Raw genomic sequence first — 27251 nt, forward strand, 5'->3', positions numbered from 1 at the left:
ATCTCATATAATTACCAGGCAAGTAGCCGTGTGTGTAGTCATGTTCCATCTTGTTGTGGGGGACCCAGAATTCAGTCTGAGGACTGGTCCATTCATACATGTACTCCTCTCATATAACTTCTAATGTATAAATGACCTCTACTGTACACTACTGAGATTTGAGGTAACATTATTATGAAAGCATTGAGGCCTTTGATATGTGATTACTGTCTCACACATGCAGATCTTTTTCTGTTGTTATTGTGACTGAGTGATAAATGTGTAAACTTGCCTCAAGTTTGGTGGTACTTGAGATACTCATTCAAAGAGGAGAAGTTTAAAAAACTGCAAAGGAAATTGATCAAATAAAGAAAGTAAGGTATTTCTTCCTCCTCCTCCTCCTCCTCCTCCCCCTCCCCCTCCTCCTCCTCCTCTCTCTCTCTCTCTCTCTCTCTCTCCCCTTTCCCTTCCCTTCCCTTCTGCAGGTCACTTTAAAAGTGAATAAAATTTCACTCTTATCAACTTAAGATCAAAAGCTTCCCAATATATAATGATGATCACATCATTAGAAAAGTGCTGATCCCACAGGTAGTAATCAGAAATGTATTTAGTAGACATTATTTGGCTATTGCAACAGGTGCCATGTGGACTTTAATTCTGCAAGCAGGCAAGCTATTCCAGTCACGTAACAAGTCCAGTGTACATGTCCTTACCCTCTGCACCTAACCTTGAAGTCACATGTGGGAATCTCCTAAGTTGTGACTCTTAGCTGGAACCGTCTTTGACTGCTATTATACTGTGGTGAATTGCTGCAGACATCAGCAGAGGGCCAGAGCCACTTTGCTGTATGTGCCCCTTCCGGTACTGCTTTGTGGGAGATCTAAGTTCTGTAGCAGGCCCTTTTCTGCTAAGCTGAAGAAGGAGCTGGAGGGAAGTCCTTCCTGTCTTGTTTCAGCCTGCCTTTGACTGATCTTGGGTAAACCGCTTAATCAGCCATTAAGGATATTTTAGGAACACACACAGCTCAGGTGATCACTCCCTTCAGACATTCAAAGTGAATGCTTGAAGAGGGTCAGTGGGATCGTTCACAGTATTTTCCTACCCCCTCTCTGCCCCAGGTTCCTATCCTTGTTGGGGGAGTTTCAGACTTTCATCCACTGAGCACAGAGATCCAAAGGAGGCTTCGTTACATGTTCAACTGAACCTGCTTAGATGCTTGCATTTGGCTGGGGACAGCAATGATTCAGTGTCCCTGATCATGCGGAAGCTTCTAAGCACATGCAGCTTAGGGATACTGAGGTGGGAAATCAGGTTTGGCTCGACTGCCCTTTGCACACACCCATTTTGAACACCCAGAGAAGGCTTGCTTATCCATCTGGTCCTCTGTTTTTTTGCTTGGCTGATAGTGGCTATCCAGGGTGTCAGGCAGATGTCCTCCAGAGCCCCTTTTCTATCTGTCTGTCTGCCCGTTTTTCTGTCCTTTAAAATGAATACATACGGGGTGTGAATGTGTGTATAGTGCCCCATGCCGTTAAGTGCACAGACCATTTTATCATGCCTGGTAACTCCTGAGTTGAAAACTGAGTGTACAGTAGTCAGAACTGTCTGGTACCCACTTGGACCTTGTCCGAAACTTTCCTCTAGATTGAGTTTTCAGTGGCATGACAAAGCTTCGTTGACTCCTTTGCCTCTCACTTCAGCTGAGTAAAATAATTTTAATGATAGGCTGTTTTTCTTTTCTTCTGACCTCTATGGTTTCATTTTGTGGTTAGCCCCAAGCATTAGTCTGTATTTAGCAGGAGTATTTTTCTTTCCTCTGGAGAATTTTTTTTTGGGGGGGAGAGAGCATGAGGAGCTGTTTTAAATTTACTGAAGCTTCTTCCTCATGAATATAGCAGGAGAGAGGCTTTGCCACTAGGCTCTTCCTAGTCAATAATGCCTTTAATCTGTGGTTGTAGTAGCAACTTGAAAGCTTTAGTTTGGCTTTAATAAGTAGGTCTTGTGTGGGTTTTTTTTTCTGCAGATGGTAGATTTTTTTTTTTCAAAAATATGGAACTCCTAACTCTGAAGGGTACAAAGACCTTGATATATTTAGCCTCCATATCGATCCGATGAACAACTGGAACAATACTGCTCTAAAACAAATGGCTGCTCTCTGCCAATGTATATAGATGGTATTGATGTTTTGGAAACTTTATTTTTTTAAAATGTGATCTTGCTGCTTTGAGGTGAACACTCTCTCCCCACTGAAATTGCCATCTCACCATCGCAGGGTAGATGGCAGGTATACATCCATATCCTTTGGCTTGACTGCTGCTTGGAATTAAGGTGTGCACATGAAATGAATTGATATGTCTTTCTTTAACCCGGTGGCTTCTTCTTGAGCCTAAGAAAGCAGATTACCACTGCTGGGCTTTCCTCATCAGCCAAACCAAATTTTATTTTGTCGGGCACTGTGCTATTTTATTACAGATGTAAGTCTTGGCTTGCATGAAGAGGGCGATCTGCTAATCTTCTGACCATCAGCCTTCTCTTTTTGCATGCTTTGAAAATCTAATGTTTCCTTTTCTCACCTTTCAAATAGTGATTTATTTAAAAGAATGTATTTCCTAGAGCTATAAATATGCAATTTACTTGACAACAAAGCACTAGAAACTTTGGACTCTGTGCCTCTTGTTTCTGAAAAATGCTTCCTAGGATTTCTTTAAAGAAATTGGATGTGGCTTAGGTGTTTTAAAAGGCCTAATGAAGCAACATGTTCCTACTTCTGATGTGTTCTTGAGAGCATTGCTGATGTGTGCTTGCCCTTGCCTGTGCTATTCCTACCATGCATTGTGCATCCATTTTCCCTGGTTGCTCATTTGGTTTGTGCCTCACTGCGCGTATGTCATGTAAATTCTACCATAGGTAATATGTTGATGTGTATGAAACCTTCTGGTTCAAAGCATTCGTGATGTTGTTTTTGAAGAAAGCCTTGCAAGCACCCACAGGTTTCCTTTTGTGCAAACAGTTACCCATGTGAGCAGCTAATGATTACAAATCTGAGTTAGACTGGCAAACATTTTGATCAGTAGCTGTGTTTTAGTCAGTCGTGGCCAGTTGGAATCCCCCAAAGCATGCCATGTGTGCTTGTAACCACATATCTTGGCTTCACAGTTATTTCCCTGTTCACTCTTTCAGGTGGGATTTCTTTCACTAGAATACCCATTTAGGTTGAGAAATGATACTCCTTGTGATCATGCATACGTCAATCTAATTTCTTAAAATGCGTGAGGTTCATTTATATAATCTTTTTGAGTGTTCAGTTCATATTTATGCCTATTCTATAAGTAAAAGGTTATTTTGAATGATTTGCAGTTGTAGTAAGGGACCTCAGCTAGGATGCGCAATGCAAGTGCTCCCTCAATTTCTGCATGATCTTATATACATTGATCTATGGCCTTCCCAATGCTTTGTCTGGACTAATGCTAGCTAGAGAAACAGCTTTTTCAGAGAACTGAAGACAGTTTTGAGGGATTCTTGCTTGTGGATCAAAAGACCATTTCAGTTCAATCTCCAGTAAATAGGAAGCGAAACAAATGTTTTGCAGGCATTTGTAGTAGTTTCAGAAATTTTCACAACTTTGAGCCAGAGTCTTTTTTGCAAAGATTGGTCCCTGCTCCCTCTGCCATGCTGGGAAAACAAGAGAGGGAAGGTGCTGTTGAATATAGGTCCTGCTTTTAGGTATTTCCTAAGCACCTGGTTGGCCCCTGTATGAATGGAATGCTCGACTATATAGGTCTTTGGTCAGATCTAGCATGGTGATTCCTCTGTTTTTATGCACAATAGAAGAGTCCGTCTCAGTGTAGAAATGCAGTGCAATGCTTATTTCTGCACTGAGGCAGAAAATGATGGAACTGAACAATGCTATGTATAAAAACCTGCATGAGCTGTGTTGGAGACTAAGAGGAACTTGGCTTAATTTATTTTGCTTATTTATTTTGATTTTAATTTGCCAATGACCAGTGTTGTTGGGGAATTGTAAGCAGTTAAGGAACTAAAAAGTTCAAAAACATAAAGTTTTTCAAAATATACATATATTTCATATGTATTCAAATATGCACATATCTAAATGAATTTATTTATTTACTTACTTATAACTTTTTTAGATTGTTACTTATTGTGGTCTTGGGATGTTTTAACAATAAGACAGAATAAAACACAGCATCCTAGTCAAAATCTTAAACAATCAACATTAAAGCCCATATTAATACAGTCAAACTTTAAAACATTGGGAAAATAAAAAGGTTTTAGCTTGGCACCAAAAATAATAAAGAATGCCATACAATACGAAATACAGTAAGTATTCACATTTCTAATTTAAAATAGCAGGATGGATGTGTGTGTAATTTCTTCAGGGAAGTGTTCAAAAGTGTAAATAAAGCCATTCATATAAGATACGGTTGTAAAAAAACCCCTTAACTGTAAACAATATGCTTAAGCAGAATAAAAAACATAAAACCAACATCAGTCTATTTTTCAACTGCTTTTGATTCAGAATTTGATGTAACCTTTTTAAAGCCAGGCAACTCATTGTTCTTAGAAAAAGAAAAAGAAAACCCCAGTATGCTGTATATGGAACATTAGTATCCACTCTTGTGTTTAAAATGTACAGACCTATTTCTGTCTCCCACTTGCGTGTTCTCTCTCTATATAGATGCAGGTGTCTTTTTATCAAAAAAATCAGTGTTCTAATCTGTCTTGCTGCTTCACAAACTTAATACCTGCACCGTAGTCAACCACGGCCAGGCTGTGAGAAGTGATAAAGAGGGATTGACAGTAGTTCTCACATAGATTGAATTGGATACCTTGAAAAAGAGATAGATCATGCAATCTTGGCTTTGGAAGTCAACCTTTTAATAGCTTTATTATATGCCCTTATGTGAACAGCAGATTGCTTTTTCCTCCCCCTCCCCCCTTCAAAGGCTTCAGTATCCTTTAATTGGACTATTTTCCTGTCCCTTATTACAGCTGTGGGAAGTGTACGCAGTTTATCGACATAAGTAATGGCCCTGTCATAACATGAACTAAGCATATGCTGTTCATTAGATTAGACATGGTTAGTACTTACATTTGGAAGAGCAGTGTAATTAATTGGGGTTTGACTTCGGAAATCATGGATGCTTTTAAATAAAATAGCCTACAGTTTGATTGCAAGTATGCCTAACGGTGAAGGCTCCAGTACTGTTTTACATTTTACAAGTGGATCTTTGCCAGAAAGAACTGGAAAAAGTTTTTAAAAATAGTTATGTCTTTCTTTTTCTCTGCAATATACTTGCACATGCTTACAGGATTTAGGATTCATCTGAACAGAAGAAGGGTGAGCAGTTAACCTGTCAAATATTGTCAGGCATTCAAATTCACAATCTTTTAGTTGTAAGAATGAACTTTTACAAATCTAATAACATTCATCCAGCAAAGAAAAGCTAGGTCTGCCTGTCACAGTGTAACATGATACTGTTTGGGCTGAGTTGGAAGGCAGCAGAGCGAGATGTTTTGTTTGGTTCCCACAGTGGCTTGTGGCACCTGTTGAACACAGGCAAAGACCCTCAGCACAGATGCGAGCCCTTCTGTAGCAAAAGGCAGATGCCTTCAACTTGCTGCCCTCCAGATGTGTTAGACTACATTTCCCATCACCCAACACAGATCATGCCGACTGGGTGATGGTTGGAATTGTAGTCAAACAACTTTGGAGGGTGTCTGACTTGAAAGACTTGGTAAATGTATCAGAGAGACCAGTAGGCTTAAATCACATATTTCTTTGAAAACCAGCAACATACTGAAAACCAGCAAGAACTGTTGTCTCCTGATTTATACGTCTTAATTTTCTGTAATCTACTGGTCACATTTTTGTGTTGCCTCTGCTGCAAGAGGTCCAAAGTGTCTGACACACAAAATATCCAGGCAATTTTAATTACTAGATGAGCCTGACCTAAGCCTGCCTGGTTTCCGTGGCAGTAGCGATGACATTCTGAACTTTCAAACCATTCTCTGTTTTCAAAGGCTTGCATGACATGCAGGACTGGTGCCTGTGCACGAAGTACCTCTTAGAAAAAAGTGTGCACACACACGCTTACTAAGCATTTCCCAGCACAATGGCCAAGCATCTTGCTCGGATCTGTGCAGTCACCCAGTCACTGCTGTTTCCACCTAGCCGAAGCAGTGAAGATGGGAGAAAATAGCTCTTTGTGGGCAAAAGCGATTCCTGTATCCACAGCTGTAGAAGGAGTGGCAGCAGAGCATGCGGCACCTCTGTTTCTTCCTTGGTGTTGATGTGGCCACTGTATTAATGCTCTTCTAGCATGGAGATGGGTCAGTGCTGCACCGGCTGCCTCACACAGAAAGGAATAGAGCAGCTGCTCCCAACCGTGTGCCTTATAGGTGTTTTCTGAATAACTCCCATCAACCCCAGGCAGCATGGTCGATAATCAGGAATACTGGGAGCTGTTGCTCAAAACAGCTGGAGCATGCCAGTTTGGGGAATCCTAGCTAAGAGTGAGGGAACATCCAGATTGGTAGCTTAATTTAGCAAGCTATGTTTCAGCCCCTTCTAACTTAGCACACCATTAGGAATTTGCTGATCTATAAATAAAAGATATTGGAGAGTTTTCTCCTGCCACCAGCTCTCGAACAGAGATTTTTGGATAAATGCAGTTTTGGGGCCCCTCCTGTTGCTTTTGAATGGACTTTCTGGCAAAGTCATCCACTCATATGCCTTCAATAGCAGGAGAGCTAGGTTTTAAGTGGTAGATTCCCATGGTGCAGAAGACCATATGGGTGATGCACTATGGGCTCATCTAAGTCTTTCAGTCCTGCCCAGCAACCTTCTTCCACACACTCTCCTTCTGCTGGGCAGGGAAGAGGCTGAGCAGTGGCTAAAGGGCTCACTCGGTTCTGGAAAGATTCCTCTTTGTGCACTGAGAGACACTCACCTTGCTCGGTACAGAAAAGAGAAGAGAAAGGAGGTGGACCAAAGCATGAGAGAAAGAAGGTAGATGGTGTGACTGTGTGAATGAATATCCTTGGCTCAGCCTTTGGCCCTTTTTGCTTCCCACCCTGTTCACGAGTGCCCCTTCCCAACTACACAAACTAGACGCCAGGTGAGAAAGAACCTGGGTAAGGGGAGTAAAGCGCTTGGAGACATGCAGTCTCCAAGTGGGGAAGAACTGCAGTCTCCAGTGTACCTCTGACTGGGGTGGTAGCAGAATACCTATTCCAGCCTCTTCTGTCCTGGAACAGAACAAACATGCAATGAGAGGGAATGTTTTGGCCTCTTCTCTGTCTTCATGAGCTTGAATGCACTTTGGTACTAGTGGGCTGCAAAAAGCCCGAACAGGGTGACAGTACGAATAAGTTGAGGTTGAGTCAGAAATGAGCCAAACTATTGACTGGTGAATGAATATGGGGGTGTGGGTGGGGAGAGGCAGGCAGAGCATGGTTTATGTTAAGCCAATCCAAGAAGAGCCTGGAAGACTTTGCTCATCTGTATCTAAGTTAAGATGGTGGGCATCCAGAATGTATCCAGAATGCATCCTATATAAAGCACATACTTTTAAATTCTCTCTCCAGTTCTGCTCCTCCCAAACTGTTGGATGGCACCAGTTGGAAGGCATTGTTCTCATGGATTCTCTGAACACAATCAGAATTCTGGTGCCATGATAAATCACTGTAATTGTGCACCGTATCGTTATATTTCTGGCCACTGTGTTGGGCAGAACAGGCACTGGACGCACAGAGAGCACTTGCTTATATAAGAAGCAAAGCAGGACCTGAGCAGGGTCAGCAGACACATCAGCCTTGCATTCAGTAATTTGGATCCAGTGATTTATTTATTTTTTTTTTTTGCAAAATTGGGGGCTGGGGGTGGGGTAGTTGCATACCAATTAAATGAGGTATGAAATGTTTCAGGACTTCCCATTCTTGGAAATAAAGTACAATGTGTGATTGAGCAAGGTTAACAGAGTTGAGAACCTAATCTGTGACTTTTTATTCCTTGATATAAACCTCCAAGTGCACTTACCCTTCAAAGTGTGTATGCCTTTATGTCTTCTTCCATGCTGTGAAAACTTTTACAAACTTAATTTAGTGATTCATATTATGACTTTGCCATATTCGATTATTTGGCCTATTGACCAAAACATTTAATAGATTTGATTTGATCTATGTGTATTGTTAACAGCCTTTCAATAACAGTAAGTAAATAAAGTGTAAAGGGAAATGGTTTTTCCTCTCCAACCCTTTGATAATTTCAGTGGGCTGCCAGTGATAGTTCTTGGCAAATCTGAATGATTCCTTCGAATTTGTTTGCTGCTTGCTGGCAGGGTCACTCATTTTTGTATACAGCTGAAAAGCTGGATTTGCATCTTTTGATTACATTAAAAATGAACTTTAATATTTTTGAGAACCCAATTCACTGAGCACATTTATTTATTTATTTATTTATTTATTTATTTATTTATTTATTTATAAAAGCATCATTTTTAACTTTGTCTCATTTAATATTGATAGACTGTCTTTCATTGCTTCCCTTAGAAAAAGGAAATTGGGCTGCTTCTACAGGAAGTTATATTTTCCCTTGTTCCGGAAGTGTGATTTAGAATGGTTTTGGACATTACAGAACAACAGGTGTGGAGCCAGTATAAGTTACCCATGTCTGCTGCACTCTGCTTGGCTTGCTAATATCCCAAACACTGCATTCCATCTTGCCTTCCCTTCCCTTCCCTTCCCTTGGTCAGATGTACAACCACCCAAGGGAAGAGGATCCTGTATGACCTTAGGCAGAGAGGTAAAACATGCAAGGAGAGGATCAGAGTGGGTGGAAAAGCAAGATTGTTCCACTTACTCGGAATTCTTGAGATACCTGGATATTGTAAATTTATTTAACACACAATGCCCTCTTCAGTGAGCTGTTCTCCAGTGACATATAATCATGGATATTATAAACACATTTTTGTTTTATAAAAAATGTGTTATATAATTTTTTTAGCAAAAATTCAAGAAAACCAGCTTTGTTTTGCTTTGTTTTCTTGTAAGCTACCTTGCTTTTACAGCCTTTGCTGGTTTCTCCCTCAAACACTTGCAGCTGTCATTGGATTGGGCCAGTCTAGACTGGAATGAACTGGGTTGGCTTTTTAGGGCAGCCCATAAATCAGAGAGCCAGTGTGGTGCAGTGGTTAAGAGCATGGGACTGGGACTCAGATGATCTGGGTTCTAGTCCCTACTCGGCCATGGAGCCAACTGGGTGACTTTGGGCCAGTCACAGACTCTCAGCCCAACCTACCTCACAGGGTTGTTGTTGTGGAGATAAGATGGAGGAGATGTAAGCTGCCTTGAGCCCTTTGTAGGAAAAAGGCAGGATATCAATCAATCAATCAATCAATCAACTTCTCTATGTGAACAGTAGTATGGCAAATCAGTTGATGTGGGTAGGTTTAAAAAGTACACATTTGGAATCATTGGAAGTTTTGTGGGGCTATCGCACCCCAGCTGCTCTTTGGTATATGTGGGATGCATTTCGAATTTCTTTTGAAGGAGAACATGGAGGGTGGGGAGAATTATATTTCGCAACACAATGAACCCTCCACTTCCAGTCTTGCCAACAGAATGGGAGGAATTGAGCTGCAGCATCTTTACATTTTCAAATTGGCTGTTAACAACCATTTCAGATTGTCAATATGAGAAATACATACTTCTGTATGTTTTGGCAAGGGATAGGGACCATCATCATACAGGGATGGTACAACAGATGCACCCTTTCCTATAGTCTGAATGTGATTGTCTATCCAGATTGAATGCTATAGCTAAGGTGGACTTCTATAAGTTTCCACTTGCATTTGCATTGAGGCACCCAGCAAAACTGGTTTGCAGTACGCAGCAGAGCTGTGGCTGGAATAGAAGCCAGTGTATTCCAGGCTCTTTGCAATGAGATGCAATAGCTATGGACAAGAACAACATCAATCGTGTGCAGTAGCTATTGGTGTTGGTTTATATCATACTGTCTGTGATCAAGGTGCTTTATGGAGTGACACAAGCAAAAGAAGGCTTCCTGTGCTGAGGAGCATTCAGCTTAGATTTAGGTGGGGAATATGTGTTTTGAAGAAAAGGAGAATATGAACAAACTGAGGAAGGAAGGAAGGAAGGAAGGAAGGAAGGATAATCCAGTGAAGGAAAGCAAAGAATGTAAATGTCCATATTTTATTTTTAATAGCTACTTTTCTAAGTACAATTGGATGCAGACTTCTTAATGATCAATTCTACAAGGTTTTGAATGCTTTGTTTTGTTTTGTTCAAGATGGGGCATTTCCATAAGAGATGGGAGACCATCTCCATCTGGGGGAAGCTTCCAGCCATATGGCAGGGCAGTCTTGACCCTGATAGCTTTTTCAATTGATCCCTTCTCTCACCATTATTATGCAAGGATGTTCTTTGTTATTGTTAGGTTTTATTTAAAATAAAGTTGTTTATGGGCTTTCAGTATTTTGTAACCACATTGGTTATTGCTGGGTTTGCTTCTTTTGTTTTCAGTTGTTTGCTATTGATGAAGAAATGTATAATTAGGGCCATTTCCAGGGGAAAACAGGCAGATGTCTAGAGTGAAATTAAAATATTACCATACAGTAACCACTATAACAGAGGGCTCTGCATAGGTTTGAAGAAAGGTGATCGCATGCACACATTTTGCTTCTAGCAAGCCATCTGAATTGCAGCAACTAGGTGGGTGTAAAATATTTCATGGCACTTATAAACCGGATGCTGGAGATTTCAGTGATTTCATGAATGAGCTTGTAAAATATGTGCCAAAATAGTAATTTGGGGTGTGTGCGCTTTTGCTTTTTCTCTGTAAAGTGGACAGAATTGCTCTTAAGATTCCAGGGATTTGCAACCTATTAACAGCTGAAACAATTTAGGACACTATTGGTCATTTCGCCTAACAAGGTGTTTACTGGCAGCGTATTGAAAAGTTTTCTACGTAATTGCTTTGTCTTTGCTGTCCTGAAAGCAGGCTAACCGTTCTTGGCATTGAGTGAAAGCTTTTCTCTAGCTGTAGTAAACTGACTTCCCATTTTCTAATTTGGAAAGGTGGTGGTGGGAAAGTATTTTGTGTTTGTATTGCGAACATATTTGCAACTGGGATTGTCAGTCCTCCAAGTGTCATTTCTGAGAATAAATGACTGACTAATAACATGTGGCTAGTTTTCAATCATGCCTTTATTGGAATTGCATCATCAGCACTCTGCAAGTACAAAACCAATTAATTGGAAGACCATCTCATGCTTTCCAGGTGTCATAGTGACAGTGAGTAGTCATAAATAAGTCTCTCTTTTTTATTGCAGGCATGCTAATTTGGAGAGCATATAGTATATATAGTTACCAAAATAAGACTTGGGTGTGATATTTTCCTTGCTCTTCTTGCCCAGTAGGGAAAGGGGGCAGGAATGACTGGCAGTTTCTGGGTTGTAAACTGGAATTGCCCCATAGGCCAAGACAGTCTTATGAGGGTGAATTTTCTGACAGTCAGCAGAGCATGTTGGGTTTGTGTAGCAAACAAAAAAACAAAAACCAACAACAGCAAAACAGAAAACAAATTGAGTGTTTGCTTCTGAGCTGGAATGGTGTGTTGTCCTTAAAGAGAAAGGCTTGTAAGTCTGCCAGGCTAAAAGTTTCCAGAAATTTAACTTGCCACATTTACTATGCCATACCAAAGTTCATTTTAAATCTTTTGCTCTTACCCTATGTTGTTGTTTGTTTTCCATTAGCTCCTGACTTTCCCTTTCGCTAAAATTTAGTTCTTAAGAAATCATTCAGGAGGTTGTGGCTAAATTTTTAACAGTACTAGCACTGTGGAAATAAAATTTCAGTGTGATGATCAGCAACAACTTGTTTACTGATACTTTTCTGAATGTTGTATTTACATAGTGACAATTCTTATGTACTGAATAGACACTGTTACTGCTACAAGTCTCTTGGTACCTAAAGTTTCATCCTAACCAGATGTACACCCAACTAGGTCCCACTATTGGGTATAGTCTTCTTTTGATTCCCAAAGCTTCCCCCGTTGTAGCCCTGGCTGCTTGGCCAGTTTTATCTGGGTCTTTATTTGTTTAACTTTCTTCTGGCAAGAAAGTTGGGCATCCTGGCATCATATAGCCAGCTGTTTCCTACCCTTGACCTTTACCAGTCATGCAAGTTGTCCCATGGAGAAAGAATTCCTTAATATACATGTCTTAACTATTTGTTTTCTCACCAGCTTTCTCCTAGTCATTGTGTAACACTCGAATATCCAACCAGAGACCTTCCTTGCTGAATACCAGCAGATTCTTCCCAACTGACAGTTGTCATCAACTTAGCTGCCATTTCCCAACCATGTTTTTCTATCCAGTTAGATTCACAGCCAATCAGAATTGAGTTTACTCAATCCATGCACAACATATTAATATTCAAAACAGCTGTCAAACTCTCTTCTCTTTTAGAAGATCATTAAGCAACTATCACATATGTTTTAGGCAGTAACTAATTAATGCCTCAGGCCTACTCAGGTGCATTGTAGCCTCACAAAGACCATACACAGGCATGGGAGTTATATATGTGGCATTTTTTTATGAAGGCCATGACACACTGTTTGTTAATGTCAGGTTATTACATGTATAATCAAAAGAAATGTATACGATCCTTGGTCTTAGTGAAAGAATTCAGAGAATGTGATAACTATCATTCAAGAGTTGGATATGGGTTGAGTGTGGATAGTCATTGAACTGTGGTTTGTCACTAAAAATAGTTTCTTTGTTAACCATGAAGAACTCATGAGGAAAATCCATGGAATGTCGTTGGTTGCAAACTATGGATTGTTAGTGGTTAACGAAGCATGGTTTGTTAGTATGGTTGGGTTCAGACTCCGTGATAACCCAGACTTCTACAACAACTTACGGTTCAAGGACAGAATACACCTAACCCATACTTAATCCTTGAGCATGTTCTCTGAACTCTGCCAGCAAAGTTGAAGGATGAATATGGGTTATTCAACCCACAATACCATGGGTTATTGTGTTGTGTTCATAACACAGCAATGCATGGATTCTTTTCATGGGCTGTTCATAGTTAATACACCATGATTTGTTTTGAAAGCTGGGTTCACTCAGCAACAACCTATGGTTCAACTCATAACCAACCTTGAATATATGGGTGCCATGTTGTGCACATCTTCTCCTCATTCCTGTCACTGCTGTGCATTTGCTTGTTCTTTCCCTCTAGGGCCAATCTGCCCTACTGCCCAGAGAGAGAGGGCTGGTTAGTGAAGGTCCCTACCCTTTCTCCTTTATTATTTATTTTTATCTTGCCTTTTTTCCTTTCAAGGAACTGAAGGCAGCTTACATATTCTTCTCCTCTCAAACTTATCCTCACAAAAACCACTCTGTGAGGTAGGTTGGACTGAGAATCTGTCGGTGGCCTAAAGTCACCCATTGATTTTCATGGCTAAGTGGAGACTAGAACCCAGATCTCCTGAGTCCCAGTCCTGCACTCTTAATCATGACACTGCACTGGTTCCCTCCTTGCTGTTGTTTCTGCTTTTACTTGTAGTGGGAAAGGGAAATAGGTAGCACCGAAGGAGAGCAACAAGACCTTATGGCTCAGGAGGTTGGTAGTAGTAGGTCCTGGCAAGGGTCTAGTGAATCTTGGACAGAGAGTGAATACTCACTCAAATCCCAAAGTAGGCACATCTTTTACTGGAATATACCTATATCAGAAAGTTTTGGCTATCAATTGCCATGTGTCAGTCAAGTAGGAGCAGAACCATTCAATGTGCCCAATCCCAAATTAAACTGTCCTGCATTTTAGTGCATTTGAAAGATGCTGAAAGGCCCAAAACAACCAACAGGTTTGCATTCCTATCTCTACTGCACTCTTCTCCTAGTGCAGACCTTTCCACAGGGTGGCCAAGGCAATCTGTTCCAAAACTGTACCTGAAGCTAGGTTGAAATGGAGCTAGACAATCACTTTTATCCAAGAATGTCTGGACAGGATCCACCATTACTCACTTGAGTGCCTTTCCCTGGAAGGGTATGTTTGGAGTGCTCTTGCTATTGGCTGGATAGAAATATAATTGAATGAATGAAATGAAATGTTGGCAATTGACCTATACTTGTTTTATCTTTGGATTCCAAGTTAAATTTCTTTGTGAGAAGACCGATCATTTCTATCTCCTGAATGTATGCTTGGGGGATGGCAGCGGTGCTATAGAACTGGCCCTTGGCATGACACCCCTGCTTTAACCTCTCCAGATTGCAAACCTATGCATGAGTTAGGGAGTTCTGCAGTCTACTCAGTTAAGATGATACTTGCAGGCCTCAATTTACAGGTACATTTAAAAAGATTAAAATCAATAGATTTTTTAAAATGCATGGAGGGATTTTTCTTCCTTTTTTAACATTCTCATTGAAGTCTCAGTGGGGCTGTTAGCATATAACAGCAACAAATCATGGGTTAATTAACCCATGATTTCCACTGTGTGTACTGAGAGTGTTCTGAATGTTTGAATGTTTAGCCTTTTTTGAACATTTAGCCCTGAGTTGTGCCAAACAGAGATTGCTGTGTGACCTTTGAATCTGGACAGTATAAGTTAATCATGAGTTAAACAACACAAAAGCAAGTTAACTACTAATTGTATGTTAGGTGTCTGGATTTGGTGGTCACATAGCAATCCCTGATTGCGTGTTGAATATTCAAAATGGGGTCAGAATACATATGGCAGCACCATGGCAAATTTTGCATTAATTAACCCCCACTTTGCTACCATTACATGTGAACAAGATTTGTATGTGTGTGTCTTCTGATTTTCAGAACCAAGCAGCCGAATCAGCCAAGTTTACAGCACATGGTAGGCTTGATCGAAATTGGTGTTAATCAGACTTAGTCTAGAATACAGACAAAGAGGGGGCAGCTGCTTCTTCATGATTGGTAGAACATGAACTCTGACCCTCCTGAAGTCTCTTACATACCTGATACAATATCATGTTGCATCACTTCCATAGCATAGACTTTTCTTTATACTTGTAGTAGGAATTTAATGCATTTTCTATATTGGAGATAGGGAGAAAAACCTTGGCTGGGAAATGGAATTCTGACAGACAATATTCTTACATTTAGTTATCTACTTTTTTGGATTCCTTATTTTCTAGGAAAAGTGGCATCTTTTACTGCATAGCTATACTTTTCTGTTAGATAAATCTCCCACATGGTTTCATCTCGCCCACATGGTCCATTATTGCCAGTTGGCTCAGCCATCCAATGCTTGGGCTCATCATACTGAATTGGTTTCCAAAAATGAGATGCCATGCTGTTTCCATCCACTAATCTAGTGTGGGTTGGAATGATCTGATCTGAAGCCAAAGCAAAACCAGATAGGATTGGATTGCATCTCATGTCCTTGCCAAAGTATTGTCAAGTTTTGCGACTTTGCTTTTTCAGAAAAGATAAATGAAGGCTGTTTTCATCATTAACGTTTTTGTTCCCAGGAGTGCTTGTACAAGAAAGTTATGTGATGAAAGTTGTAACATGGGAAGAGTTTGTTTTATTATTGTGTTGCAGTGTCAAACAAGGTGCCCTGTGTGTAGTCATGACTGAAACAAAAGCAACTAAGCTACTGCTAGATGTTTCAAGGTGTTATCTGACATGCAGGTATAAATCTTTACCATCTGGTGACGTTAAAATAACACAGGCAGGTAGAAGGAGTATGGCTGGGTTGATTCTAAAGGATTGGTAAGCTCTAATAACCCAATGGAATAGTAACACAATGCAACAGAAAAACACCATTTGCAATTATTGTTCATGCTTCAATACAGTTGACACACAATACTTTTGTATATCAAATCATGCATGGTTGTAGACCAGGAAACAGCATCTCAGGGCTCAAGTCCAAAGCTGCCCCTCCTGGGATCACAATCTAGCCTTTCTAGGGTTGCCCAAGGGGCCACATTGCAGTCATCTGACTTCTGAGTGTTGCTCGCTCACAGCTTTTACCTTTCACCCTCACCCCATACTACAAGGCTGACATGTTCTGTTAAAGCCTGACTCCTGGTAGTAAGAGTTTAAGTTCTTCTTATCGCTTGAATATGATCCCAGAAGCATCTCCATAATGGATTTTGGTCCTTGGACTGAAAGGTTCTTCAACCTTGTTGCAGACAAATCATTTTCTTTGTGCATTGCCGGATCCAATATTTTTAGTAAGTGTGTTTGTGTGACTCTGCAGAGGGTTTTGTAATAAAAAGAAGAAAGGCCAACTGTATGGCTGCTGCTGAAATCTTCCAGATACATGATTCCTGAGGGGCAGGGACTATGTGCTCCTCTTGCTACTCTGCAGACATACTAGGTGCATAACTGTGCATTTGGTGGTACAAGCTAGGGTTGGACCAATCTGCAGCTGCACGAAAGAGTTTGTGGCAGATATAGCAAGAACATGACTGGATACTTGAAGGAAGTATGACTATCTAGATTGAATACCACAAACCGGAGTCCCAGCATATTAATGCTGCTTTGGGAGCACCATCCTTTACCTCTTTTCCCAGCACAAATTGTTGGTAGAATGTTCGATCCCATGTTGGAACAACAAATGGAGGCCCTCGTGGACATGAGGTTAGATAAGCAGTGCATATTTCAGAACTTACATGATAATATTCTAATTAAGTTTGACTGGAAGACTTCTTTCAAGTGTGGGAAGTAAAAACTGAAATCTGTCAGTCATGGACTTAGCTGGCTCATAGATCCACAACACTAGGACTTCTCACAAGTTGAGGAGCTCATACTTTTTGGTTATGAGTGGATCCACAGCTTCAAATGCATAACCAGAAAGAGTCTGTTTTTCAGGGTCTTCTCAGTGTCCATCTGAAAGTGTGGAACATGAAAGCCACCATGATTTACTTTTGGACATCTAAGTCATCATTTAATCATCATCAGCATTATCATCATCACTCATCTGTCTGTGAGAATTCCATATGGGAATCAGGTTTACTTGGCAGCCATCTCCAGTCACCACATTCCATTTAAAGGACAATTTGCTTTCCTCCATTGTCACAGAAGTTTATTCAAGGCATATCGCAGATAACACTCCTGTGCTGGAGGATCTCTAGTTCTCTTATCATTTGATGCCAAACTCTTTGAACCACCAGCTTGAATGTTCACTAAATTACCTTTCCTTCAAAGTTATGATTTTTTGTAGCAGCTGCTTCTGCTAAGAGAATTGGTATCTTATATGTGATTCTCATTTTTCTAAGGATGACTGCCCATGTCCATCAGGATGTAGTTTTACCTATTTAATCAGTCCAAATCCACCTTGTACTTCATGGTCACCACTGGGATCTCTGTTTTCAACTGTGGCAGAAAAGGGAAGCACGTGGGAGCTCATGCATCATCCTACGCATTAATAGCATGGATTCCATGCAGAAAGCTTTTCATCTTAAAAGTGTGTAGATTTGTCCCTGGAAGATGAAAATGCAAGCTGCTTCAGTAATGTTTTAAAGTGGGGTGTCGGTCACAGAACATCTTCCCAATGGTTACCAGATTATCTTAACTTTATGAGGCAAGCTGACATAGACATTGATGCCTTGAAAGAAGCCAATATGGGCAAGAGTCTGGGGTGAATGAGTCCTTTCCCCTGGGTCATGAAGGATAAATCAAAGTTGCGCGTATCTATAATTCTGTTTGTTCTGTGCAGTTTAGTATGTAGTCTGCTATGTAGTCAAGTCATGTATTTTCCCCATTGTAATGGCTTTCTTGGGCTTACCTCCATGACATCTGGATAGAACAAATGGGTTATTAAAAGTTCTAGCTCTGTCCTGGGCCAAGGTCCTTGGTACCACAAGTTGCTAGTGCAATGGCATCTCCATGTACATGGCTCATATTTCATAGCTCTGAATATATTAATGATTTGGCCCATGTGTGTCTAGAACTCAGTTGCTGGATTTCATAACCACAAAGGAATGGTAGTTATGATAGCCACAACTCTGTTCTCTCTCTCTCTCTCTCTCTCTCTTTATGTGTGTGTGTGTTTTCTTCAGAGTTTTTACATTGCAAAGATAAATGCATCATACTAGAAGCAAATTCTCTTTACAGCTCTTTGGTGTGTATACACAAAAGTTGTCTATATAGCATCTTTTAAGCAAGGGATTAAAGAAAGCAAATAACATAGGTTTGTGGTATTCCTTTCGTTAAAAAAAATCTCTGCTGTTGAATCATCAAGTCTTTATTTTTATTTTTTTGGCAAGACCAGTCTCAGAAGAGCTTGTGGAAGTAAGTCTTGGACCTTTTTTAGGGAGGTTGAGTAATAACCTTTTGTACCAACTAAAGATGTTGAACTGATCAGCTCTCTTTCACTGAGTAAACAAACAAAACCACCAGGCTGTCTCCACATGTGCCCCCCACCTTCCCTCTCTTAAGTCTGCCTTTTAAGAATATCTTGTGTGGAATATGTTTGCCCAACTCAGAGCAGGTGAAGAAAATTGCAAAAACGAAATCAGGGACGCTGTCCTTTAAATGTATTTCAGTTTGCATTTTGATCGCAGTTTGGAAATGTTATCACCCACTTTGTCACAGACATAATTCACATCTTTCTTCAGGCACTGTAAACAAGAGAAATGGTTTAATGGCTCCCTAAAAGGCACTCTGCACTGATAGCTGAGATTAGACCCTTTAGTAATGGATTTTTGCTTGCTGGAGAAAAAGAGGGAGGGAGGGCTTGGCAGAGGGAAATGTACTGGAAAAGACTCTTTGAGAGGCAGTGATGATGTATCTGAAGTGCCTGCTTCTCTAAGTCTCATGCATGGGCAGGTAGATGAGTTTAACGAGGCTTCGACACTGTGGGTTTTAGCAATACCCTTTGCCTCTAGAATTTAACTGCATATTAATTGAGGTCATCTCAATCTGTTCATCACCTGGAGACAGAGGGGGATCGGCTGGGACAAGACTATGGCTGGCCCATCTTTTCCGTTTCCTCTCCTGAACAAGCATGGGCCCTGTACACACTTCTTCGTTATAAGACTCTTCATTCCAGGGCACTTCTAAAATTCCTTGATTGGGCCGTAAGTGAGTAAAAACTTTCTTGAAGACAGGCTTTAAAAGTGCTTTTGAGTATAGTGTGTGCAAGCCAACAAGTACAGCTCTTCATAGAATATGTTTCTGGGGCAAGTCCCATGTTTTCTGTTATTTCCTAGAATGCAAGCTTCTTGGAACATGTTGGGGGTCTATATGGATAAATGTGTTTTGCATGTAGCCTCGAAAAAGCTCTTGCAGACTTGCTCTTAGCAGCATTTAGTACCAGTCACTGCATGCCTGTGTCTGTGCTCTGATTGATTTCAGTACAGGGGTATCTTTTGCTCTGTGGATTGTACACATTTTTGAATTTTAGTGTCTATGGCAGCAGCTTGTCAAATATGTCCAAACAGCAAGGACTCCACTATTTGCACTTTCTGTCTTTGTGTGCATATGCCTAACATGGAATGTCCTATTCCAGATTCAGTTTTTTGCTTGTTTGCATTATGCCAGGCAGCTTAGTTCAAACTTTTGCAAATGGATAGTGTTTTCTAGTCTTTGACTCGGAAGCATTTCTTTGGTTAAGGGATGCTGATCATTCCTAAATCTACAGGGAGTTTTTCTCTTTGTATAGCATTGTCATTTCTATCCAGGATCAGCATCTTTTTGACTCCTGTATGCTTGTCTTCCTGAGACGTTGATGGGGCCTTGTCCACTTATTAGAATTGCCTCTCTTAATTGTTCGCAGAGTAATCAAAAGTGGTTCGCAGAAGCTTTCAGGAGATTTGCTCTTTCCATCTGTGATTTTCCTTTCGCAGCCACCATTATTGTACAGACTTCCCAGGTAAAAGGTTTAAGGAGGGCCCTATACATAAATTCCAGCATCTGCACATTGTCTGGCCTGTGGAATTTTTAAAAAAGTGTCCCAATGGCCATGTCAAAGGATTTGAGCATCTGTACATTGAATTTGCACCTCATACAGTAATAAATTCACTTCCAAAAGCAATACTCCTTTCTTACCTTGCAAAGAACAACATCTTGAGCACTGTGAGCTCAATTAAACAGTGTCACTTTGATTACTTTGTTTCTATTGTTTAGAGTATGTGTGTGTGTGTGTGTGTGTGTGTGTGTGTAGGAAGAGTGCGTATAAATTTCATCTTTTTAATGTTGTTTAGCGAAATCTAACTTACTTCTCCCAATTGGTGACTTTGATTTCTGGACCTTCTACTGTGATAAGCCTCCCAGATGATATATGCATATTTGAATTCTATAAATGTTTAAGTCCCTTCAGAATTGTTTTGGTCCAAGAGCAAAACTCCAGCACAGCAGTCTTGTGCCTCTGAATTCTGGACCTAGCTAGTCCTGTAGCGCATGCAAAAGGAAATGCACCTTGCAGCCATGGCAGCTGGCAGGAGCCATGTTCAGTGAAAGTAATTTAATTAGGGTTGATCATGACTCCAGATGATGGTGATTTGATAAGGAATAATTTAGTACTTAACAGCCTTTTACATGCACCAACTCCATGTGGGAAGGTAAAGCAAATTGCACAAAATGAATGTGCTGCATTTGCTTGTGCCTGTGCCAGTGAGCTGGAAAACTGCCTATTAGCAGCCGATCAGGCTCTCCAGCCTGTGATGAAATACCCCAGCATTTCTCCACATAGGACTGTGACATTGTCTCTGGTCTCCCCCTGCTTTAAAACAACAAGGGGAAATAGTTTTTCAAAACAGATTAACTGTAGGGAAGGATGATGAAGCAGCAAAGCCAGGAATGGACGAGGGACCAATGTGCCATTTTGTGTTGGGGTTCTGGGATGACATCATTGAAAAATCAAGCACATCTGTGTTTATGTTTTTAGACACAGCTTTAAAAATCAAAATGGTGCCACTTTTGAAAATTATGTGGCTTTTAAAGGTCCAGCTCATAGAATTTTCTCTATCTGTGGTGTTGTGGCAATCTGCAAAATTTAGATGCAATGCAGGCCTTTAGTCTTAGGTAAGAGCACAGTAATCCCATTCTGAAAGAGCTAAGTTGAATGCTGGACACCCCCCTGCCCCAGCACACTTGGAAAGAAGTCATGATCTGTGCAGTGCTGCGTGAGCAGAGTTCCCCTTCTGCTGTTGAAATTCTCCTTGCTCTCTTTTCCTTCCTGTGTCCCAGCCCTCCAGAAAAGATCAAGGGACTGTGCTTGGACCTCTTGCTACAGCTGTTAATTTCAGCTGGGGACAGTCAGCATGGGATCTTACTCACTGGATCTCCTCCTCTTTTACTTATATATTTAGAATGGTTTTGTAGGTTGTATAACATTGCCTACTGGATAAAGGTCCTACCCCCAACCCCGGAGCAATACTATTGATGACATCCATGTAAAACCTGAAAAATTGCCTGTAGAGGTCGATTTGATAAAAGGTATACACATGGGGGCTTCAATGTGCCTTTTGGGTTTCTTGTACTGTTTAATATGAAATCTGAGCAAACATTCTTAGGATTGCTTTTTGTTGTTCATTTCTCACTCTTCCATTTAAAGTAAAACTTGCAGTGCGGCATGGCTGTTACAAAAGAATGAGTAAACCAAAAGGGTAGCTAAAGCTGATCAGCTACATTTGCAAATATAAAAACACTTTAAAAGGTCTCTGGGAATAAAAACATATTCAGCTGGTGCCAAATTAATACAGAATATGGTACCAAGCCAGTCTTTCCAGGGCGAATTTCACAAGCAGGGTACCACAACTAAAAAGGCCTTCTCCAGTTCCAACCTATCTCACTTTACCTTTGAAGACAGGGCATTCCTAAGAAGATTATCTCGGCATTGGATAGGTTCATGTGTGAGTGTGTGGTCCTTCAGAATGCAAACCTATGTGTCTTTAGGCCAATAGATAAATAAATCCTACAATAGCTGTAGGACATGCATAGAATTGCACCCTTAGATATCTAAGTCAAAAACCGTATCAGTCACATAAGACTTTGAGGGTTTTTTAATTGTGCTCTGAAATGGACTGAATGTTTTATACATTCTATCCTACTGAATGCAGGAAAATATGGAGGAATTCATAATTCATCATTTTATCCCATTTTTTTGGCTGAATTAATAGAACCATAGTTTCCAAATGGAGCATCATACTCCCTGCTGATGCTTCCTGGTAGTTCCATGTTTAGCAGTAGCATGGAAGGGAACTACTTTTTTACAACCCTAGTTTTGCAGAGATGTGTGAATTATACTAATCTATTGTGCAACTGCTCTTGGAATACCGTGAGCAATAGTCTGGTATAATTCACAAACAGTATAATGCAGTTGTGGTCAGTGTACCTGAATAGATGCAGGAAAAGGCAACCAAAATGTTCAAGAGACTATCAAGAGATGCTTTTCTTCCTTTCTCATAATATTAGAGTCTGGGTCTTTCCATGAAGCTTATTGGTCAGAGTTTCAGGACAAATGAAAGGCATTTCCCCACAGTTCATTGTTTAAACAAAAAAGTTTGCTGCAGGAGATATAATGATGACCACTGAATTAGATGACTTTTAAAGGAATTAGACAAAAGCATGGGCCATAATGGTATGTGCCACCTCTAGTATCTCTGTCTGTGTGTTACCTTCTGTATCAGCAGCCGCTTGCCTATCTATATTGGCTGTTGGGGAGCATGAGTGGAAGGCTGACATTTGCACTCATGTGCTACTTCTGTGTTTCCGACAAACAGCTGCTTGGTCACTGTGATAACAAAAATGTTGGACTAGGTGGAACATTGTTCTGAGCCAGCATGGCTCTTCGTATGGTTGCTTGTTCTTATGAATATCTGAAGGCCCCTTTTATACTACTGTCAGATGTACAGGTGTTGGCAGTGTAGCCTGCAAGCACATTAGCCAAAGCTGATGGGTTCCTTATTGCTACATTCAGCAAACAATTTGCAGGCTTCATTGGCACAGCACCTGCCATTGCAAGAAATGCCATTTGAAGGGGGTAGTTGACCAGTACCCTGCTTAGTTCTTTCCCCTGCTTCCTATTTTACCTGTAACATCTAAATGCTTTTTACCTAAATTCACTGTGGCCCATCAGTAACCAGCATTTTGGCTATTTGAACCATTGGCTGTGAATATTCAGTTAGCAATGAGGGTGACAACAGAGGACCCATCCCTGTTCCCCAGCACCCCCTTGCCCTGCAAATTCCCCTCCTATTCACCAGCAGTGAGCAGTCTCATATTTTAGTTACATTGCTCACTTCCTGGTAGTATGGATTGGCCATAGTGGGAATGGCGAACAGCAGCAGTGGCAAAGGATCCGGACATCTTGCCCAAGGGCCCTGCAAACTTTGGATCTAACATTGATTTAACTGTACAAGGAAGAATTGCTCTTAAGTTCTCCAGAATGCATGAGTCCTGAAAGTGTGTAGAAGGACAGGACTTTCTGGGCTGACCTCAGGGCCATCTTAACACATGGGCCTGATGGGCATTTGTCTATGGGCCCCATACTAATCTGTGTATGTTAATCCTTGGAAAATTGGAAAACTGCCAAAATTAACAGTAGTTGTAGTTGTCGTAGGGGCCCCAGTACACTGCTTTGCCCGGGGCCCATAATGCTGTTAAGACGGCCCTGGCTGACCTGTCCTTAAGGACGGTATGCATGCAGGCCTCATCTCTTCAGCTTCCTGGCTTCACTGTCTTGCTTTGGTAAAGCAACATCCTCAGTCATACAGAGGAAGCTGTCCCTATTCAAGCAAGCACAAGTAGAAGTCTCCTGCAGATTTTCCTATTCAGAATGACAAGGGCATGGATTTGGATGGGCGAATAGGTGGGGTACACTTTGGGACAGGACTCTCTTCTTGGTTTTAGCGCTCACACTTTCCAGTGAATGTGCAAAAAGAACTTCTGTTTCTGAAAATTTTACCAGTCTGTATTAATGTTCAATAAATAACTAAAACAGGCTTGTGATGCTATTGAAGGAAGCAGGGTGTTTAGGTTTTTGCACATAGAAACAGTCAGAAGAGGTCTCCTGGGCCATTTAGTCTGACCCCCAGCTCCAGCCGGCTCTGCTCATGACATGCCTACCATGAACACCATCGCTGATGGGGCTTCAACCACCTTCTGTGGAAACCCATTCCATACTCTAGGAGTCCTAACTATCAGGAAATACTTCCTGGCATCCACCCTAAATCTTGGTTCCCTGAGCTTTGCACAACCTGACCTGTGAGGAATAAGGTCTTTTAGCCCCTCGGCCCTCAATGTGTGTTTTTGATCAAAATTTTTCATCAAAACAAGCCTTTAGCAAAACAAATAGGTGGTGATAGTATGTCTTTTAAAATGAAACAGATAATTTAAATATATGCAAATTACCACAGGTGGTCCTGATACAGATAGAGAGAGAATCACAGTACCTAGGGCAAGCAAATGGGCTATTGCTTGTTTCCGTGCTGATGAACTGGAATCTTGGCCATGTCACTTTTTAAAGTGATGAAACCATTAGTAGCTCAAAGGATCTCTGGTGTCTCCAATTCTGTTGACACACAAAAACATTCCTGATCATTTTTTCCCCTCTGCTGCTTGTTTTGTAGCACTGCTTTTTTACTCCAGTGATGGAATGAATCATTCCATAGCTGAACCAAGAGCAGGGTTACTTGTCCCATGTAGAATGCAAGACTGGAAATATGATGAGCTACTTTGCTTATTTTAGGTATGGGGATTTAATAAAAGCACTAGATTTGCATATCATTTGTATGAATCCTGCAAGGTGCCAGAGTTGATGGCCATGTTGCTTTGATGAACCTGTTCTTTCCCTTCAATGTGCTATGCTTCTGATAGGAATCACTATGCATGTGTATAGGGGGTTTTGTCTCTGCAGAAGAGATATCTCAGGGTTTATTTCTTCTTGTTGCTGGCATTTTTTGTCCTGTTTTTACTAGGACCAGAAATGTGTTCCTTTAAAATGTACATTTCCTTATATTCACTCAAGAATCTGCAGATCACAAGAAGGTGTGTTGTGATGGCCAATTTAAACACGACACTAGGAAACCTAGAATTTTGCCAGTCTTTATCCTATTTCATGTGGTCAAGTCCATGTTTAAGTTCGGTTTCAGTGAGGTGCTAATTATGGCCACAGAATCCTGTGTCAGGTTTTGAATAAGTCTGAATCATGTGTTGCCTTATCCTTGAATTTTGCATCTAGTTTCAGTGCATGAACTTGATTAATTTTTGTTTGTTTGGGTTTTTTATATCTTTTCAGTGGCTTTTCATGGTCTCCCAGTGAAAATCAAGAAAGAACCCCACAGTCCATGCTCAGAACTCAGCTCGGCGTGTAGTCAAGAACAACCGTTCAAATTCAATTATGGGGAAAAGTGCCTGTACAATGTCAGGTCAGTGTATTTTGTGGTAGCATTTTCAGTGAGGACTGTAAAATACTAAAGACATGATTGAGATTGGCCATAAGTCTCTTTCCCTACCTATTCTCCCTTCCACAAGGCAGGTAAGACTCAGTCTAGGTATGTAGCAGAATAAGGTGAGAGACTCGGAGATAGTGGAGTGGGCTTCAGTAGCCTGCAGGTGGTAGAATCAAACGTTGTACTGTTCTCTCTTTAGAAAACTAGAATAATAGGGAAGCGAATGGATAGGTTCCAGGATCATGTGAGTAGAAGTCAGCTTGTGTGATGAGGCATTTTCCTCCATTTCTCCCTTCTTCTGCCTCCATGCCCCCACAAGACCTTCTGCACGTCTCTCAACCCTCTGGGGAAGATTTTAAGGGGCTGTAGAAGGGAAGCCAAACTGGCACCACCTGTTTTTGGGGACAAAAGCAATTTAAGGTTTAGATGTAATGCTGAAGTGGTATAAAACCACAGCAATGACAGAACCATAAGTAAATACCCCACACAGGTAAGTTGGCTTTTAGATGAATAGTGGAGAGAGATAGGAGAGTCTTGAGCTGATAGAGTAGATACACCAGCCTGCTCATAGAGGAATCAATTGTGTACCATTCCATCTTTAGCAAACTAGAATAGAAGGGAGTGAACTGAGCTAGAATCCTTCAGCCTTATGCTGTAGGCTTTTTAGGCAACAATAATGAAGGATACATCGGAACAGGCAAGCTTTCGATGGATGTGAACCCATTTAGCTGAACTGATATATATATATATTACACTATTTGACAAGTTCTAACATATTTTTGAAGTAATAACACACATTGGCAGTGTGAGCAACATGAATTTCCAAATGGTGGGTTGCCAGGAGGTAGGGGTGGTGTGTGTGTGTGTGTGTGTACTTCTAAAAAGCATTGTATACATTAAATGCATTAGGTTGAAAGAGGCAGCTGTGCAAGATGCAGGCCTGAGTAGCACATGAGATATCTTGACAGCTTTTACAAATTATGTGTGTGCATTCATAGGTGATTATAAAAACTATTTTTTATTAGGCTTTGAAGATACTATTATCTCTTCAGAAGCAAGTTGCTTCCCTTTGGGAATGAAGGGTAGAGAGCAAAATTTCTTAAATGGCTTGTAGGATAATTTTTAATTGGTGTGATAGCATTATGTGTTTTAATAGCTTTTCCTTTTGGAAGCTTTACTTTGTTCACATGATGCTTCAACATGTATTCCTTAGGAAGGATTATAATCAGTGGTTTATTTATATTCTGAAACCTTGTGCAAAGAAGTCACCAATTCTTTGCCCCACTGAAAGATAGCTGTCTTCTTGTAATATTAGCAAGAGCACAAAGATCATTTTTAGTATGTCATATCCTCCTTCCAAAAGTGGCAGACTGTATCTCTGAGAAATATACTGTCCCACATAAACTGTTTCCATGGTCTGCTTAATATCATTTTGAGGATATCCATGTCTGTTTCAGTATTTCAAAATGTCTTCACATTGAGCAGTTCCTACCATTGGTGGAACAGTTCTTCTGAAAAGTATCTGGGCTTCTTCAGTGTCTCTAGGAATGGATCTCATTTTTGCAAATGTTACCAAAGGTTCCTGTTGTTCAGCACAATCTGTTTTTTTAAAATACCTTCTTCTGCACTGATTCCTCTTAATATTGGGGCATAGATAGGGATGCTGTGAACTGACTTCATTTGCACATGCTGGATTCATACACCAACTAAAACAGAGCTGTCCTTTGGTTTTCATACTTCTCTGAATTTTAAAATATGGGTTCTTGACTCAGAACATGTACCACAATGTACAGAAAATTATTAACTTCTTGAAAGAAAAGTTAAATAATGTGAATTTCATTCAGTCCTTAA

At 40.7% G+C, this 27251-nt stretch overlaps 1 protein-coding gene across 2 annotated transcripts in view; it reads left to right on the forward strand.

Annotated features, from left to right (window-relative positions):
* Positions 1-27251, forward strand: part of ETV1 (ETS variant transcription factor 1) — an 85482-nt gene that overhangs the window by 19161 nt on the left and 39070 nt on the right. For both annotated transcript variants that reach the window (XM_044429530.1, XM_044429531.1), the window contains exon 6: positions 25247-25376. In XM_044429530.1, coding sequence (XP_044285465.1) covers positions 25247-25376 — 130 coding nt within the window. The remainder of the gene's footprint in view (positions 1-25246; positions 25377-27251) is intronic.

This window comes from Varanus komodoensis, unplaced genomic scaffold (genome assembly GCF_004798865.1).
Source record: "Varanus komodoensis strain SLA01 unplaced genomic scaffold, ASM479886v1 scaffold2, whole genome shotgun sequence".
NCBI classification, from domain to species: Eukaryota; Metazoa; Chordata; class Lepidosauria; order Squamata; family Varanidae; genus Varanus; species Varanus komodoensis.